At 32.8% G+C, this 18,355-nt stretch overlaps 1 protein-coding gene across 1 annotated transcript in view; it reads left to right on the top strand.

Moving 5' to 3' along the window:
- The window catches only part of ANKRD27 (ankyrin repeat domain 27), a 98,347-nt gene that overhangs the window by 38,073 nt on the left and 41,919 nt on the right, over positions 1-18,355 (top strand). Inside the window, exons 4-14 of the mRNA XM_051979749.1 lie at positions 1,198-1,354; positions 2,793-2,947; positions 4,256-4,315; positions 4,405-4,458; positions 4,566-4,631; positions 4,717-4,793; positions 5,353-5,474; positions 7,845-7,923; positions 8,517-8,649; positions 12,689-12,781; positions 14,321-14,448. Coding sequence (XP_051835709.1) covers positions 1,198-1,354; positions 2,793-2,947; positions 4,256-4,315; positions 4,405-4,458; positions 4,566-4,631; positions 4,717-4,793; positions 5,353-5,474; positions 7,845-7,923; positions 8,517-8,649; positions 12,689-12,781; positions 14,321-14,448 — 1,124 coding nt within the window. The remainder of the gene's footprint in view (positions 1-1,197; positions 1,355-2,792; positions 2,948-4,255; positions 4,316-4,404; positions 4,459-4,565; positions 4,632-4,716; positions 4,794-5,352; positions 5,475-7,844; positions 7,924-8,516; positions 8,650-12,688; positions 12,782-14,320; positions 14,449-18,355) is intronic.

Here is an 18,355-nt window from a genome sequence, read left to right on the forward strand (position 1 = left end):
TGCAAGACCTTTTTTTGAGCTGGCTCTGAGGTTTTGGAGGCTCAGTTTAGGGTAACTCCCAATTTAGTAGTATCCATGTTTTCATAGGGAATTCTTAGAGATCAAAGAAACTTGTAAGACTGAAATGAATGATTCTGTGGTGGAATTTTAATTACTGTGATCAGCTGATTGCAGAGAAATTTTGGGTGAAAGAACTTGTCTCAAGACTTTGCACATAGCTATCTCCATGTAAGGTGCCGCTTCTGTCCTTCAGATCCCACTCAGAGCCTGAATCGTTATACAGTTGTTTCTTTCGGTCAGGGAAGCTTCAGGAGAAAGCTTTGCACATTTTTTTTCTGGCAGTGACCATGCATGCTCTTGGTATGAATCATAGGATTATAGACTTAGAGCTATGGGACCTTAGAGGCCATCTCAACCTACTCCCTCACGTTATATCTAAAGAAACTGGGGGTTTGGAGGAGTAATGGGATTCACCTAAGATCACCGAGGGAGTAAGTGGTAAGGGTCTTCTAACTTGGAATTCAGTGCTCTCTGTTGGAACACACTGACTTTCGTGTAACGTTTGGCCATTTTGGGTAAGCAAGCACTTAACATATGTCAGTGAGATCACAGATTTTTCGAAGCATGTGCTGGAATGACTTACTTCTTTTTATATAAGTAAGAAGTTTGATATGATCCTCCCCATTAAAAAGGCCTTGAGTGAGCACCTAGACATAAACTGATCTAAGGAAACTGGGCATTTTGTTGCATTGAGCTTCTTTTCAGGAAAAGTTTTGCCCTAAGGAAAACTGGTACCTATACAATATGGATAGAGGCCATATGCAGGGTTGTTAGTTTTGTTTAGATCAAAATATTGATCAATTATCTCATTGAAATAGAATCAGTCTCTCTCTCTCTCTCTTTTTTTTAGTCTTGTCTTTGTTTTTCTAAAAGGTAAAGAAAGGTTTTTTTTCCACCTTTAACAAATAGTTTAGTCTTCTCTTCCACTTCTCTTTAAAAAAAGAACAGTGTCATAACTGTAGTGTCATCTTTGGGGAAGAGGATTGCAATTAAGAAAAAAATATTTAACCTGTTATATTCAAACCTGTATGGAGGAAAAGCACAATGTTGGCGTTTTAAAGTGAGACATTTGGCATGGGGTAATGGGAAGAACATTAGGTAGAAGTTTTGTAATCAATTATTATTTTCTAATTTCAGGAGATTTTTATTCAAGGAAACAGAATTAAATTAGGAACTGGTTTTGCCTACCCACTCTCAGTGCCTGTTCTCTTTGAAGAAACTTTCTACAATGAAAAAGAAGAAAGTTTTAGTATACTGTGTATAGCTCATCCATTGGAAAAAAAGGAGAGCACAGGTATTTTTAGAGAACTTTTTCATTGTATGCTTTGTGTTGAATTTTTTATATATATACACATACAGACAGACACACATAGTGATTATATGAAATTGTATTTAAGTAAAAGTAAAAGGTTAAATCTTCCAAGGATTGTGTAGAAGAAAGAGCACTGGACCAGGAGCTCTTGGTTAGAGTTCTTCATTCAGGTACTAAGTAATCATGTGACTGTGGGTAATGCATTTTTAAAGAAAGTTTAATAAAAGCTTTTTATTTTCAAAATACATGCAAAGATAATTTTTAACATTCATCCTTGCAAAACATTGCATTGCAAAATTTTCTCCCTCCTTTCTTCTCCTCCCCTAGACACCAAATAATCCAGTATAGGTTAATTGTGTGTAATTTGTTAAATATATTTCTACAATCAGATCAAAAAGAAAAAAAAAGAAAAACAAACAAGCAAGCAAACAACAATAAAGGTGAAAATACTATGTGAAAATACATTGATACTCAATCCCCACTTCTTTCTGGATGCAGATGGCTCTCTCTATCACAAGTCTATTGGAATTAAGCCAGCTTTCTTAATCTGGAAAATGAATTTAAGGATACTTCATTGATATAATTGTGATGTTTATGTGAGATTATGCATAAACAATTGTTTTGAAACCTGTAAAATGTTAAATGTTTGGTGATAATATTTTTTTAAATCATCAAAATAATTTTACATTATTATATAATCTCATTTGGAAAATTTGTGGGAATTAAAAAATACAAAATCAGTGTAAACTAAATATCTTTAGGAATAGAATAGTCGGTCTAAGATCTATTGGTTGGCATAATCTTTGGATTTCATCTTTGAATCCTATGTTCAAGCAACATTTTTTTTTGGCCTTTTTCTTATAGATCATTTGCTTCTAAAACTTCATTGTTTTAATGAATGTAAATGATTTTGATCTGGAAAAATTGACTTAGCTATTGATATCTAGGTAGCAGGACAGTATTTTATTTGTATATTACTATTACATTTTTCATTTTAGTTACTAGATTAACAGGATAAACCAGATGAGAGTGGCCTTTTTTTCATTTGCTAGTGTAGTCTGGAGCTGACTTTATTGCTTTACTGGGCCAATCTTTTGAATACACAATATAAAGTAAGCTTTTAACATGGACCTTTATTGACCCTACTATTATACAATTAAAAAAAAAGATCCTCCCCAGGAAGTGGTTTTTCTTTCTTTCCCTTTTTTTTTTTTTTTTTTTTTTTTGTATTTTTTGAAGGCACTTGGGATTTAGTGACTTGAGCAGAGTCACACAGCTGGTAAGTGTCTGAGGCCAAATATGAACTCATGACTTGTACCTGGATGTTCCTGGGATGTCCATTTCCAGATGTGGAAATGATTGAAAGACCCCAGGGACAATCAGAATGTTTGGTTATGCTTATCTCTTGTTTTCTTTACAGAAGAATCTTCAACTTCATCAAATTCCTTTACCCTGAAAACAATTGAAGATGTAAGAGAATTTTTGGGAAGATACTCAGAGAGATTTGACAAAAACATTGCATCTTTCCACCGAACATTCAAAGATTATGAAAGAAAGAGCCTTCGTCATTACATAGTTAGTAGCTTGTAACTTTATGGGAGCATAAATTTCTTTTCTTTTTAAAAAAGGTTTTTTGTAGCTTAAAAATTTTTTTAAAATAATTTTTATTTTCAAAATACATGCTAAAATACTTTCAGTAATCACTCTTGCAAAATCTTAAGTTCTAAATTTATCTCCCTGCCCTAGACAAGTAATCTAATATAGATTGAATATGAATAATTCTTCTATATATATTTCCACACTTATCGTGCTGCATAGGAAAGATCAGATGAAAAAGGAAAAAAAATGAGAAAGAAAAAAAGCAAGCTAATAACAACAAGTAAGATGAAAATAGTGTGTTATGATCCATATTCAATCCCCATATTCCTCTCTCTGGATGCAGATGGCTCTCTCCATCACAAGTTCATTGGAATTGGCCTGAATCACCTCAGAGTTATGTCCATCAGAACTGATCATCACATAATCTTGTGGTATACATTGTTCTCTTGGTTCTACTCATTTCACTTACCATTAGTTTATGTAAGTCTCTCTAGGCTTTTCTGAAATCACCCTGCTAATTATTTCTTGTAGAAGAATAACATTGCATAACATTCATACACCATAACTTATTCAGCCATTCCCCAACTGATGGGCATCCACTCAGTTTCCACTTCTTTGCCACTACAAAAAGGGTGTATGGTTTTTTTTGTGTAACTTTTTGTTTTTTAAATAGTTTTCATCATTCACCTTTGCAAAACCTTGTATTCTGTAGATAGCAGGCAGTCCAATATAGGTTAAACGTGCAGCTCTAATAACTATTTTCATGTTTGTCATGCTGCACAAAAAAAATCAGATCAAAAGGTGATAGAAAAAAACACAAGGAAAAGAAAAACAGTCAAACTAATAAAAAAGTGAAAATATGCTTTGAACCACATTCAGTCTCCATATTTTTGTCTTTGGATGCAGATGGCACTTTCTATCACAAGTTGCCTTGGATCACCTCATTGTTGAAAAGAGCCAAGTCCATCACATTTGATCTTCACATAATCTTATTATGGCTGTGTACAATGTTCTCTTGCTTCTACTCAATACAAAGTCTTTCCAGACTTTAATGAAATTAGACTGGAGCATTAGTTTCAATTATTTTTCATTCCTAATTCAGGAAAATTATTATTTCTTTACTTTAAAATGCTGTGGAGATTTTGACTGTTCAGGGAATATTTGTCCCATTTATTCTTTTAAATTCCAAGATGGTTTATGCATGTTGATTTTTAAGTGATAACTTATCTAGATATTTTATCTAGATAATTTAACAAGAAACTTTTTTTTTTTTTTTTTTGCCAGGATTCAGTGAATGCACTTTATACTAAATGTCTCCAGCAATTGTTAAGAGATTCTCATTTGGTAAGTAGAATGTTTTGTAGATATGGATATTTATTTGAAATTTTATACAATATAAATAATGCTCTTTTTAACATAATCTTATTGCCTAGAAAATGCTAGCCAAACAGGAGCTTCAGATGAATTTAATGAAACAAGCAGTTGAAGTAAGTAGCTAACATTACAAGATGGAAAAATTGCAATGTATTTAAGGTATTTTGTTTGCCATTGTGATAATATGCTTCCTAAAATCATGACCTAATTAATTTTGCAGATGTATATTCATCATGATATATATGATCTGATCTTTAAATACGTAGGAACTATTGAAGCAAGTGAGGTAGGTTTTAAATGTTTCAAAAAAAAGATGGAAGTCATGTTCTGTATTTTTAAAGAAAGTAAAACTTTAAAAAATTTATTGTTAGGATGCTGCCTTTAACAAAATTACAAGAAGTCTTCAAGACCTTCAGCAGAAAGATATTGGTGTTAAACCAGAATTCAGGTAAGAGGTGCAGTATAATAAAATGGGTTTGGGTTATTGCCTCTTCTTGGAAGGTAGTTTTGAATAGTTTTTGTTTCTTGGAGCTTAGAGAGAGATTCAAAAACATGAACTTCAAAATTTCTGCTTTCTATAATCCCCTTTAGAGAGGTTAGCAATTGTAATATATTTTCTAGATTAATATGATATAGTGAGAAACACACTGGCTGTGTAGTTAAAAGACCCGGGGTTCATGTCCCAACTCCGACACTTAATAACTTGTGTAACTTTGGACAATTTATGTACCTTCTCTGGGCCTCAGTTTCTCAAAATGAAAGAGTTGGACTAGTTGATCTCTGAAGCCTTATTATAATTATAATATATTGTAATTATTTTAAGCTCTATATCAATCCAGCTACATTTTGCCATTGATTTGTCATATCATTTTGAATATGATTCTCTTCCATCACTTAAAAAAAAAATCTGTGAAGTCAGTAATTTGAGATACTTTTTGTGAATGAATTAGGAATCAGTATGAACCTACTACTTTTGACCTAAATTGCCTTTACAAATTATATTACAGCTTCAACATACCCCGTGCAAAGAGAGAATTGGGTCAACTGAACAAATGTACCTCTCCACAACAGAAGTTGGTTTGTCTTCGAAAAGTGGTACAGCTAATTATGCAATCTCCTAGCCAAAGAGGTTTGTATACCGAGAAAGAAACTGGGGATAGAATGTTTTTACATTGTTGAAATCTACAGAGTATACAATTAGTGGATGGATATATAAGTAGTTTTATACTCAGTTGATCATTTATTACTCACTTAACATATATGAGGCACTGTGCTTAGTTTTGGGGATACAAGAAAGGAACTAGTCCCTTTCCCTTGAAGAGCTCACAGTCCAATGGGAAATATCACACGCAAATAAACTTTACATGGGGAAGATACAGGATAAACTAGCATTAGTCTGTCTCAGGGGAAAGGCATGAAGATTAAAGCAAACTAGGAAAGGATTCTGGTAGAAGGTGGGATTTTACTTGAGACTTAAAAAGCTAGGAGAGCCAGGAGGCAGAGATAAAGGGGAAGAAATCAACATTCCATTATGGAGGGTAGCCTGTGGAAATTGCTGGAGTCGCTAGAGGAAGAATCACGTTTAAAACACAGCACGAGGCAAATATCAGTGGATCACAGAGAACATGGAAAGGAACAAAGTGTAAGAAGCCTGGAAAAGTAGGAAGGAACAGGTTATAAAGAGCTTTGAAATTTTGTTTTTTCCTGAGACAGTTGGGGTTAAGTGACTTGCTCAGGGTCACACAGCTAGGAAGTATTAAGTGTCTGAGACTGAATTTGAACTCAGTTCCTCCTGACTTCAGGGCTGGCACTCTATCCACTGTACCATATAGCTGCCCAAGCTTTGAAATCTTAAGAGTGGATTTTATATTTGATAACCATTGGAGTTTATTCAGCAGGTTGATGTCAAATCTGTCCTTTAGGAAGAAAAAGGAAATTAAATTGTGAGGGGGTAGCTTAATAAAATAAACTTAGAAGATTTATATTGTAATCCCAGCTCTACTGCTTATTTACTGTGTAATTGTAGGTCATTTAAATTCTGTTTTCTTATTTACAAAATAGGAACAACTTTACAGGATTGTTAAGAGGAAGAACCAAGCATAGTGTCTGGTACATAGTAGGTGCTTAATAAATACTTGTTGATTGATTTACAGATTAGATGTTAGTTTAGTATTCCACATTTTTCCAAAAACTTTGTAAATGTTAAAAGTCATTTGTTATTAATATTCCTAGTTTTTAATAACAATCATGATTAAAAAATATTTCCAGTGGAGACTTGATGGAAATTTCCTGCTAATGAGATCTAGGTATAGGCAGATAATTATGACAGGTATGATGTAAAAGGCACCAGTATTAAAAGTAAGGACCCAGTAATAACTGAAATGGTAGGAGATGCTAGATGTACTTTAATAGAGAACCCTATATGTTTTGTCTACAGCCACTTTCAGTGGATGTTAATTTTCAACTAATTGTGCTCCAAGAAAATTATCAAGCTTATTGTCAGTTTTATCAGACTTTTAAAAATGTAGGAATACGTTTAGCATATGAGAATCTCGTTAATTTTTTCAGATCTTAGAAATATATGCTTTTCTATGACAAAGAGACCTAACTGAGTTTCAATGGATAAATGATGGACAGAAACAGCTACACCCAAAGAAGGAACACTGGGAAACGAATGTGAACTATTTGCATTTTTGATTTTCTTCCCGAGTTATTTTTACCTTCTGAATACAATTCTCCCTGTGCAACAGGAGAACTATTCGGTTCTGCAAATATGTATTGTATCTAGGATATACTGCAACATATTTAACATATATAGGTCTGCTTGCCATCTTGGGGGCCGGGGGGTGGAGGGAAGAAGGGGAAAAAACGAAACATAAGCGAGTGCAAGGGATAATGTTGTAAAAAATTACCCTGGCATGGATTCTGTCAATACAAAGTTATTATTAAATAAAATAAAATTTAAATTTAAAAAAAAAAGAAAAGAAAAGAAATATATGCTTTGGATGACTAGCCACAATCCCACTATAGCTATAGTCATCTCCTTTATCTTTTTTCTTGATAAAAAAACACATATTTACTTTATCATTCAATGTAAACTATGTGAGTATAAGCTGTAACTATGTAAGTATAAGCCAAATGTGATCAGTTACTATATATTTAAAAAGCTAGACGTAGATAACCAGTACATAGTATTTAAAATGTAGATGGTTTCAAATAGGAAAAAGATATCTTTGTTGATAACTTTAGGGAGATCTGATGTTTAATTCCTTGTTAGACAAACTCCCATGGGCTCTTAGTTCCCTCAAGGGAGAAAATACTTGTTGTATCATATTAAAGCTTCTTCAGTTTATGGTATATGCATTGTATTAGTTTTCTATTAAATATGACTTCAGGGACAGTGACATTTTACTGTGGAATATAATATTGTGATATGATTTTAGAGATAGAGAGATATTTAGTACAGTATCTTTGTTTTCTTGAACATTTTTTCCTACAGTTAACATGGAGAACATGTGTGCTGATGATCTGCTGTCTGTCCTGCTTTATTTACTTGTGAAGACAGAGATACCAAATTGGTAAAAATATTTAAGATGTTTTTAGCCTGCAACATTGCAATATGATTTCCATTATCTAGACTATTATGGTTTGAGTACCCCAGCATTATAATAACTAGGTACTTGATCACTCTAAGAGGGTGAGTAATAATTTCTTTTAGGAAAGTTTAAAAAAAAAAACCAGTTTTTATTTATCTTCCCAACTGTGTACTTTTTAGGAGGACAGGATAGTAAATTTTTTGGATAAGTAAAATACATGTATTTTTGTATCCTTTTTACTGGTAGATTTTTCTGGACTTGTTGAATAAATGCCAACAATACTTGCACAGTCCTAGAATTTAGAACTAATCATGGTTCTACTATGAGTTTATTTTCATTTTGATCTCTTCTTTATATTGTGTGTATAATCCCTTTTTATTGGGCTTTTGTTGGAACTGTGCTGTTGTTCTTTAATTCTGTTGGAGAAATGAAATTGATCAGATTAACTAAACAATGCCATATCTATTGCTGATAGTCTTAGTCAATTTAGTTTTTTGACTGGACTGACCATTCTTTTTGTATGTGTCACCTGGACAGATATCATTATAACTTTTCTTTTTTTCTTTCCTTGTTAGGATGGCAAATTTGAGTTACATTAAAAACTTCAGATTTAGTAGTTCAGCAAAGGATGAATTGGGTTACTGCCTGACTTCAATAGAGGCTGCAATAGAGTATATTCGACAAGGAAATCTTTCTGAAAAACCTCCTGTAAGAATTTAGTTTCATTATTCCACTTTTTATGTTATAATCCATTTATTTTTGAAAGACTGAAGGGTTAGAGTTCAAATTGCCTTTTACAGGAGTATGGAGTTACACTGCTTCTTAAGGAGGTATGTGTGAAGGGGAGCAGAGTTTGAGCCTTTTGATATCATAAGTTATTTCAATTTGCTTCATGAAACACACACCAGACAAATCTTAAATTTTGGGTCAGTTTACCTCTGGACCAGTAATCATGTCCATCCTTGCCCAGATGTTTACTGTATAAAATAATTTATTTGTAAAATTGTGTAAAATTTATTTTTCTTCATATAATAGTTTAAATGGCTATTTTATTAGGGCTTTTGATTTTATTAGTATTTTACTAACATATCTAAAGTTTGATTAAACTAGGAGAGTTTCATTCATAATTAGTATTTAAAATTTAAGTTTCATACTATATTACTACATAAAGAACACAGATGTTTTATAATTTCTTGATTTTTTTTTGGGGGGGTTACATTGTTATGGTTATTTCATGTATTAAGCCTTTTCACGCTTCTCTGCATTCTTTATATTTGTTGTTTGCTACTATACAATAATAGTATATTACATTTATGTTCTTCAATTTGTTAAATCATTTCTCAGTTTCTGGCCATCTTTGTCCTTATCAATGATCTCCTTAGGGAATAAATCTTGGGGTCAAAGGGCATGCACATTTTAGTCATTTTATCTGCATATTCTAAATTGCTTTACAAAATGATTCTGATTCATAACTCTACCAACAGTTCATTAATGTGCATATTTTCCCCAATTCTAATATTGATCATTCTCACCTTTTCTCATCTTTGGCAGTTTGCTGGGTGTGAGGTCAAACACTCAGGGTTGTTTTGATTTGTATTTCTTTTATTAGTGCTTTTCTTTGATTGTTAATAGTTTTCAGTTCTTTTGAGAAGTATTTGTTCTTATCCTTTGACTACTTATTTCTAATGGCTTTTGATCATATTTGTGTATATGTTCACATAGACATATATATGTGTATCTATATCTATAGATATAAATCTATGTATATTGTATATAATATATAAAAATACAGTGTATCTGTACATATACAGATATATACCTGTTTATATATACATATGTTTATATCTTTGTGTAAATTTGCATTTATAAAAATTTAATTTCAGTTGAAAAATTGTGAAAGAAATCTGCATTCCAAAAGAACAATCCAACCAACCCTATGTTAACTTGACTGTGTAATAATGTGCTCTCTCCACTCCTGCCCATTGACTTGTCATTTTGGGGCCTTCAACCCTTCCTACCAGAAAACCCCCCTAAAAATTTATCTTTCTCTAAATAAAAGCAGACAAAAGAATGTGTGTGAGGACACTGCATTCATCATCACTGCCCCCATATCAGGGTCTTGACTTGAGACCTTCAAAAGAGGAGATTTTTTCTCCTTTCTACCCAAGTGCCTGCCTCTCTGGGTTTGGCCATTATTTGTCTGTTCCTGGCTCCTGCGTGGTACCTAGCCTTTTCTTCTGGGTCCATTTCCAGGCTCTCTGTGTCTGCACCCACATGTTCTTCCTCTTTATTCTGTCCAGGCCCCCAAACAAGTGGCATTTCTTTCTCTTGTTCTTGCTCCTTCTCTTCCCCCCTACCCCCCCAATATGTGCCAAGATAGTTTTCAACATTCACATTTATAAAACCTTGTGTTCCAGATTTTTCTCTCTCTCTCTTCCCTCTCCCTTCCCTAGACAGCAAGCAATCCACTGTAAATTAAACACATACAATTCTTCTATTTCTATGTTTGTTATGTTGTGCAAGAAAAATCAGATCAAAAGGGGACAAAATGGGAGTGAAAAAACCAAACAAACATATACCATCACCACAAAAAAAAAAATGCTGTAATCCACATTCGGTCTTCATTATCCTCTCTTTGGATGCAGATGGCTCTTTGTATCGGAAGTCTATGGAATTGCCTTGAGTTACCTCATTGTTGAAAAATTGCTCTTTCTTTATCCTTGGTCCCATTTGTCATTGAACCAATGACTGGCCCTCAACAAATTTCCTCCTTCCCTGCAGTCAAATCTGCATTATGTAAAAAGTTTTTATGTAGTAGACTGAGGGAACAAACCTCTTGTGTAAAATGAGAACATGCCTGCACATGTGCATATATCTGAGTACATCGCATCTGTATATACACATCTGGTATGTATAATATCTTGAATGTCAAAACCTTATCTAACAAATTTTGTGCAAAGATCCTCCTCATTTAATTGCTTTCCTTTTCATCCTGAGTGCATTAATTTTGTTTGTGCAGGAGCTTTTCATTTCATATGCTCAAGATTATCCATTTTATCTTTTGTAATTTTTTCTAATCCTTGTTTGAGTAAGAATACATCTCCTGAACATAACTAACAATTATGATTTTTTTCTCTTATAATTTTTTATTTATCTAATTTAATAGTAAAGTCATGTATCCATTTAGATTGTATTATATAGATTTTTTTTTTCCTGAGGCAATTGGGGTTAAGTGACTTGCCCAGGGTCATGCAGCTAGGAAGTGTTAATTGTCTGAGATCAGATTTGAACTCAGGTTCTCCTGACTTCAGGGCTGGTACTGTATCCACTAGACCAACTAGCTGTCCCTTAGATTGTATTATAAAATGTCATATTAAGGTGTTTGGTTTAAATTTAATTTATGCATATGGGCTTTCCAATTTTCCAGGAAGTTTTATCAAATGAAGCTTTTTTTTTTTTTTTTTTTTTTTTGCTGAGGCAATTGGGGTTAAGTGACTTGCCCAGGGTCATACAACAAGAAAGTATTAAGGGTCTAGACCAGATTTGAACTTAGGTCCTCCTGACTTCAGGGCCAAGGCACTCTATCCCCTGTACCACCTAGTTGCTCCAAATGAGACTTTTTTCTAAGTCATTTAGGTTTTCTGGTTTATTAGTTGCTCAATTCCTGAGTTCCATTGTTTCTGATTCTTCCTTGTCTGTTCTATTATTCTACCTTTATATATTTACCCAGTACCAGATTTTTGTTTGTTTGGTTTTGATGACTGTTGATTTATAATACGATGTGACATCTGGAAGTACTATACTCTTTTTGTGTTTACTTATGTATTAGAAGTTAAAAGAGAGAGATTAAAGTACTTGAAACATATGAAACAAAGCAACTTTAATTTCATAAAATCAACCTCCATTAAAAGGCACAGAAAGAGCATACTTTAGTTTTACAAAGCTTTAGTTGTCTTGGGATAGTTTTCTAGGGGATGGCAGAGGAAAGTAGTTTATTCCTGTCATGGAGACAGAACATATTTTGATGCTTAAAAAATTAATTTCAGCTGTTTATAAGATCTAATTTGATGATTAACAGGTAATCCTTATAATTGGTCCTTCACTTGTTTTCATACTTTCTCAAAATAAGCATTTTCTTTTGTCTTGAATACATTATTCTATTAAGTATAAAGGTCGAATAGCTTAATTTTGTTTCTGTCACTCAGGCAAACACCCCTTCATAGTGTAGGAGTAAAATCTTATATATATTTTTTGATGACTTATTTTTGATCTATCTCTCATAGCATTCTCTGGTATTAATTTCACACTAATTTAACAATTAAATTAATTTAAATATTTAACATCTTTATAAATGAATCAAATAGTTCTATTTCTACTTTGCTATATGTTAAGTCTAAAACTGGAGTTTCAACTCTTGAATCCATGAACTTTTTAAAAAATATATTTTGTTTACTGTCTTTGAATATGATTGCTTCCTTTTGTAATGCTATATATTTTATTTCATGCATTTATTTTATGAATTGATATATTATTCTAAGAAGGGGACCATGAGCTTCACCAGATTGCCAGAGATTGCCTATCCTAAATGTAACTAAGCTCTCATACATGAGAAAGAATAGAAAAGAAGACATCAACTGTTTATCTTTTTCAGTTAGAAATTGTGAAGATTAAGTAATTTTTGCTTTTATATTATCTCTACTATGATATCTCTTATTTGTAATTCAAGAGTATTTTGTTTGTCTTCTAGGAATCTGAAGGGATTAGTGACAAACTGTCCCTTAGGCAGAGAATGAACTTACTATCCCAGATGAGTTCTACACCTATTGATTGTTTGTTTAAGGTAAGACACCAACAATTTTCTGTAATTAAAGATAATGCATTGTGGTCTTTGTTTCTAGAATCTCTTGTGGGATTATAGCTTGTTTTCCTTATTTTTTTATTATTTATTTATTTATTTTTGCTTAAGCAATTGGGGTTAAGTGACTTGCCCAGGGTCACACAGCTAATAAGCATTTAGTGTCTGAGATATGGGATTTGAACTCCCGGTTCTCCTGAATTCAGAGCTGGTATATAGCTTGGTTTTTACTGAGGCATTTATTCTATACCGAATCCTGTGCTTCAGTCAGTCAGAAAGCATTTAAGTGCCTGAAGTGTGCTAGGCACTGGCTAAGTTTGGGGGGACACAGAAAGCGGCACAAAGCATCCTTGCCTCAAGGAGCTCCTTCTAATGGGAGAGACAGTGAACAAACAAGCATGTACAAACAAGCTTTAGGCTGGGAAATGGGAAGTAATTAAGAGAGGCTGAGAAGACCTTCCTATAGAAATGGCGTTTTATTTGGGAATTGTAGGATGCCTGGCAGGAAGGAGGCAGAGATGAGGAAGGAGAGCACTCTGGGTATGGAGGGCAGGCAGATGTCCAGGGTTGAGAGGGAAAGTGCTTAGTTCTTGGAATAGCTAGGAGGCCAGTGTTGCTTGATTGTAGTCACATGGCAGAGGGAGTAAAGTATAAGAAAGCAGCTAGGTGGCACAGTGCATAGAGTACCAGCCCTGAAGTCAGGAGGACCTGAGTTCAAATTCCGCCTCAGACACAACACTTCTAGCTGTGTGACTCTAGGCAAGTCACTTAACCCCAATTGTCTCAGCAAAAAAAAAAAAAATAAATTAAAAAAAAAACAGACTATAAAAATTGTGAAGGGGAGAGGTCCACACTAGATAATAAAGGCTTTTGAATACCAAAAAAAAAACCCCAAAAAAGGATTTTGTAGTTGATGCTGGAGGTTATAGGAAGCTGCTGGAGTTTAAGGAGTAGGAGAATGACATGGTTGAATCCCTGATTTAGGAATATCACCTTGATGGCTTGATTGAAATGGGGAGAGACTTGAAACAGGCAGGCTCATCAGTAGGCTATTGTCATAATCAAGGTGTGAGGTGAGGGCCTGTGCCAGGGATAGTGATACTATTAGGAGAGAAAAAGGACATTCAGGATGATTTGCAGAGGTAAAATTGACAGGCCTTGGCCACAGATTGGATATTGGGGGTGAGAGAGAGGGAAGAATCACCTAGATGGTGAAATAGTGATGCCCTCTAGAATAAAAGGGAACATAAGAATTTAGGGGGAAAGATAATGCTAAAATATTAGGGGGTAAAACTTTGAAGATAGAGAATAGCTGTTTTCTCAGGACAAGTATATTAATTTAGTATTCAGTTTAATTTTCCTTCACAACCCTCTCCTTTTCCCCCCTCAACTCAATTAAATACAATTAAGTTTTGAAAAAACTGCTTTATAACCTGGAAAATTGAAATTGAGCAACATTAGAATAGGTTATATTATTTATTTGATGGTATTTCATTATGTTCCTATTTTCTGGATTTATTGTAGCACATTGCTTCAGGTAACCAGGAAGAAGTAGAAAAACTTTTGTGTCAGGATGACCATGATAAAGACACCGTTCAAAAAATGTGCCATCCTCTCTGCTTCTGTGACAACTGTGAAAAATTGGTCTCTGGGTAAGAGGGTCCTTGGGAATTACACCCTGCTTGGGAACATTTATGTTGAAAACATTGTGAGCTGGTAGAGTGGAAAGAGCAGTTAAGGTTTGATATTGACTCTGCCTTAGGCAAACTTATGACTTGGAAGACAACATTTATTCAAGTTTTCTAAACTTCATATATAAAATGGGGATGCTACCACCTGTTCTTTACATCTCAAAGGTTGTAATACAAGAAACAGATACAGAGAACATGAAGGGAGAGTGTAAGAGTACTATATAGATGTACTATATAGATGTGAAAAATTAATTGCTCTTCCTTGCTTTTAAGGGGAAATTTTTTTTCATAGTAATTAGGGTATATCATTTTGGTATTAGAGCAATTTTTTTTTCAGGCATTTTCTGGAATGGGAGCAACTTCATCTGCAGATTCTTCCATTTCGTATTTCTTTGTTTCTTGTCATAACACACTTGATAGAACTGCTGCTGATTCCTTGAAGCAAGATATAGGATACAAAGTTGATGTTCATCAGTAGAGCACTAGCTGAACAAATTATAGTGTATTAATATAATGGAATATTATGCTAGAAGAAATAACAAATATGAGAAATTAAAAAAATTAGGAAGACTTTAATTGTAAACAGTAAAAATTAAAGAGAATCAGGGAAACAAACCATACAATTACTACATCAATGCAAACAAAAAAAAGTTAAATGAAATTGAATATTGTATAATTCTGATGACTAATCTTGTATTTGGAGAAGAGATGAAGAAATGTTTCTCTTCCTCCTCCTCAGTTTAAGAACTATATTAGATAGAATTGGTTAATGTTTTTCCCCTAATTTTTAAGGAAAGACTGACTTTGGGGGGAGGAGTATTCATAGAAATGACTGATATTAAAGAAATCAAAACTTTTCTTTCTTTCTTTCTTTTTTTTTTTTTTAAGAAAAGCATGGCTTATTAAAAAGAATTCTAGACGTGGACTTAGGAAATCCTAGGCTTAAATCATTGCTCTGATACTTCTGATTTTGTGATGATTAACAAACATGACTATGATTCTGGTAAATCATCATTTTTCCTTGGGAGTTTGTTTATGGTTTGTCAGTTTCCTTAAGATTGGATTGTTTGAGTTTTCTATTTTTATTCTGTTCCATGTTTTGTTCTGTTCTCGGCATTTTATATTTTTGAAAATACCTAGACATTTTATTTGTCAGTTTTATTGGTATCTGGTTGGGCAAAATAATTTTTCCTAATTTCCTTTATTTCTTCTTAATTTGTTGATTTTTTTTTTCAATTTTATTCCTGGTTATTTCTTTAAAAATGAAAATAATTAATGGTTTAATTTTTTTTTTCAAAAAAGCTGTTTTACTTTATGCTTTTTCTTTCAATTTTATTAATCTCTTTGATTTTCAGATTTCTATTTTAGTGTTTGAGTTTTTAAAAAAATTTGCTGATTTTCTATTGATTTAGATTTTTTAATTAGCTGATATCTTTTTTTTGTTGATGAAAGATTTTTAGAAATTAAATTTTTTCTTCTTAGGACTGCTTTGGTTGTGTCCCATATGTTTGGTATGCCTATTGTTTTTGTGATTTGTTTTTTGACCCACCAATTCTTTAGGATTAATTTATTTCCTGTCCAGTTAATTTTTAATCCTTTCTTTAATGCCCCTTTGCTGATTATAATTTTTATTGTAGTTAGTAAAGAATGTGTTTAATATATGTGCTTTTCAGTATTGGTGAGGAATTTATATCCTAATAGATGGTCAATAAAGTGGTATGTACTGCTGCAAAATATGTATTCATTCAATAACTGCTAGAGATGTAACATCTTATTTAGCAAAAAATACTTAAACCCTTTAATGTTTTTCTTTTTGGAGGATTAATATTTGTCTAGATCTAAAAGGGCTACATTGAGGGTCCATACCAATATAGTTTTATTGTCTATTTCTCCCTCTACATAATATACATTTTCTTTTAATTATTTAGATTCTATGTAACTGTGTGATCCATATATGTCAAAAATTGATATTAATTCATTGTCCCTGCTACTTTTAAGGATAATATAGTTTCCTTTTGATCTCTTTAAAAGATTCTCTTTTTCTTACTTGTCTCTTACTTGTTACTTACTTGTCTACTTTTTTTGCTCTGACATAATCATACTGTTCCCACTTTTTTCAGGTTAAATTGAAGGATGAAATTTTCTTTTAGTCTCTTGTTCTAATTGTATAAATATTTGTATTTTTTAAAATATATTATTGAATAATGCCATTTCATCCATTGTGCTATTTGCTGATATTTTGGGGGTGTGCTTATTGTATGCTTGTTCAGTTATGGTTAACTCCATCCCTTTTTCTATTTTTAAAAATTTTTTTTGCTTCTTCCTTCCTTTTTATGAAAAGGAAGAGAGTAATAAGTTAGGAGTGTGGATAGCACTAATGATTTATATTCTCCCCCCTCCCCCCTTGATAGTATTTTCCAATTTCTAATTACATGTAAAGATTTCTTTTTTTTTTTAAATCCAACGTATATATATATATATATATATATATATATTTATACAATTATCTTGATGCGCAAGAACAACCAGATCAAAAAGGAAAAAAACGAGAAAGAAAACAAAATGCAAGCAAACAACAACAAAAAGTGAGAATGTTATGTTGTGATCCACCCTCAGTTCCCAGAGTTCTCTCTCTGAGTGTAAATGGCTCTCTTCATCACATTATCATTAGAACAGGCCTCAATCAGTAAAGACAGATTTCATCATTCACTTTTGTAAGATTTTGAGTTCCATATTTTTTTCCCCTTCCTTTTTCTCTCCTCTCCCCAAGACAGCAAACAATCTGATATAGGTAAGAGAGAGAGAATCATGATAAACATTTTCCATACAAGTTATGTTGTAAAAGAAAAATCAAAACAAAGGGAAAAAAACACAAGAAACAAACAACAAAAATGGTGAAAATAGAATGCTTCAATCCTCATTCAGAAAAAGTTCTTTCTCTAGATGTAGATGGCCTTTTCCAGTACAAGTCTATTGGAATTTCTAGGGTCACTATAGCTGAGAAGAGCTAAATTTGTCATAGTTCATCATTATATTATAAGGATCTATACTTGATGCAAATCTCTGCCCTCCTTCTCTTCTTCCTTTCACCTAGTCACAAATTACTACTTTCTTTGCTTTTAAAAACTTCTTCACAATTTGGCCCTGTGTCATTTTGTTTCCCTTCCTGAATGTTCTCATCCTTCTGTTTCCTGCCTGCATTTCCCTCTAATTTCCTTGTAAACCAAATTATTGATGTATATTCTACTCTCCTTGACTTTCTCTGTTGAAAGTGAGGTTCTTTCAAGTGATGTCTATTCTTCTCATACCCCATTTTTCTCCTTTTTATTTTTCTTTAACATCTAATTCATTATTAGATCCTTTGTCATATTTAAGTTCATTTGGGATCCTGGATGACACTAGGATTCTAAAATGATACTTGTTTCTTCTCTCCATTTAAGAATGTAAATACTTCATCTGTATATGGTTTCAAACTTGATCAAAGATATTTATCTTTTTTTATATTTCTATTCCTACGTTACTAGTTAATAGTATTTCAATATTTTCCCCTTTGCAGAGGGAAAAAAATCATTTTTGCTGAGTAAGTTATTTTGATTTTAAGACAATATTTTATGCCTTCGGGAATATCATATTTCAAGTTCTCCTTTTCTTTATAGTTGCCAATCCTTGTGGGAACCTGATTAGGGTTCCTTAGAATTTGAAATCTTATGTTTGTCTTCTGTTTTCTCTCTCTCTTTTTTTTTTTTTTTTGGACGTGGAAGTATTTGACTTTTCTGGATTTTTTTTTTTAAGATTTCTTTCAGGAAGTAACTAGTTTATTATTTTACTTTGCCTTTAAGTTCTCATAAGTCTAGGCAGTTTTCATTTA

Source organism: Antechinus flavipes, chromosome 2 (genome assembly GCF_016432865.1).
Source record: "Antechinus flavipes isolate AdamAnt ecotype Samford, QLD, Australia chromosome 2, AdamAnt_v2, whole genome shotgun sequence".
NCBI classification, from domain to species: domain Eukaryota; kingdom Metazoa; phylum Chordata; class Mammalia; order Dasyuromorphia; family Dasyuridae; genus Antechinus; species Antechinus flavipes.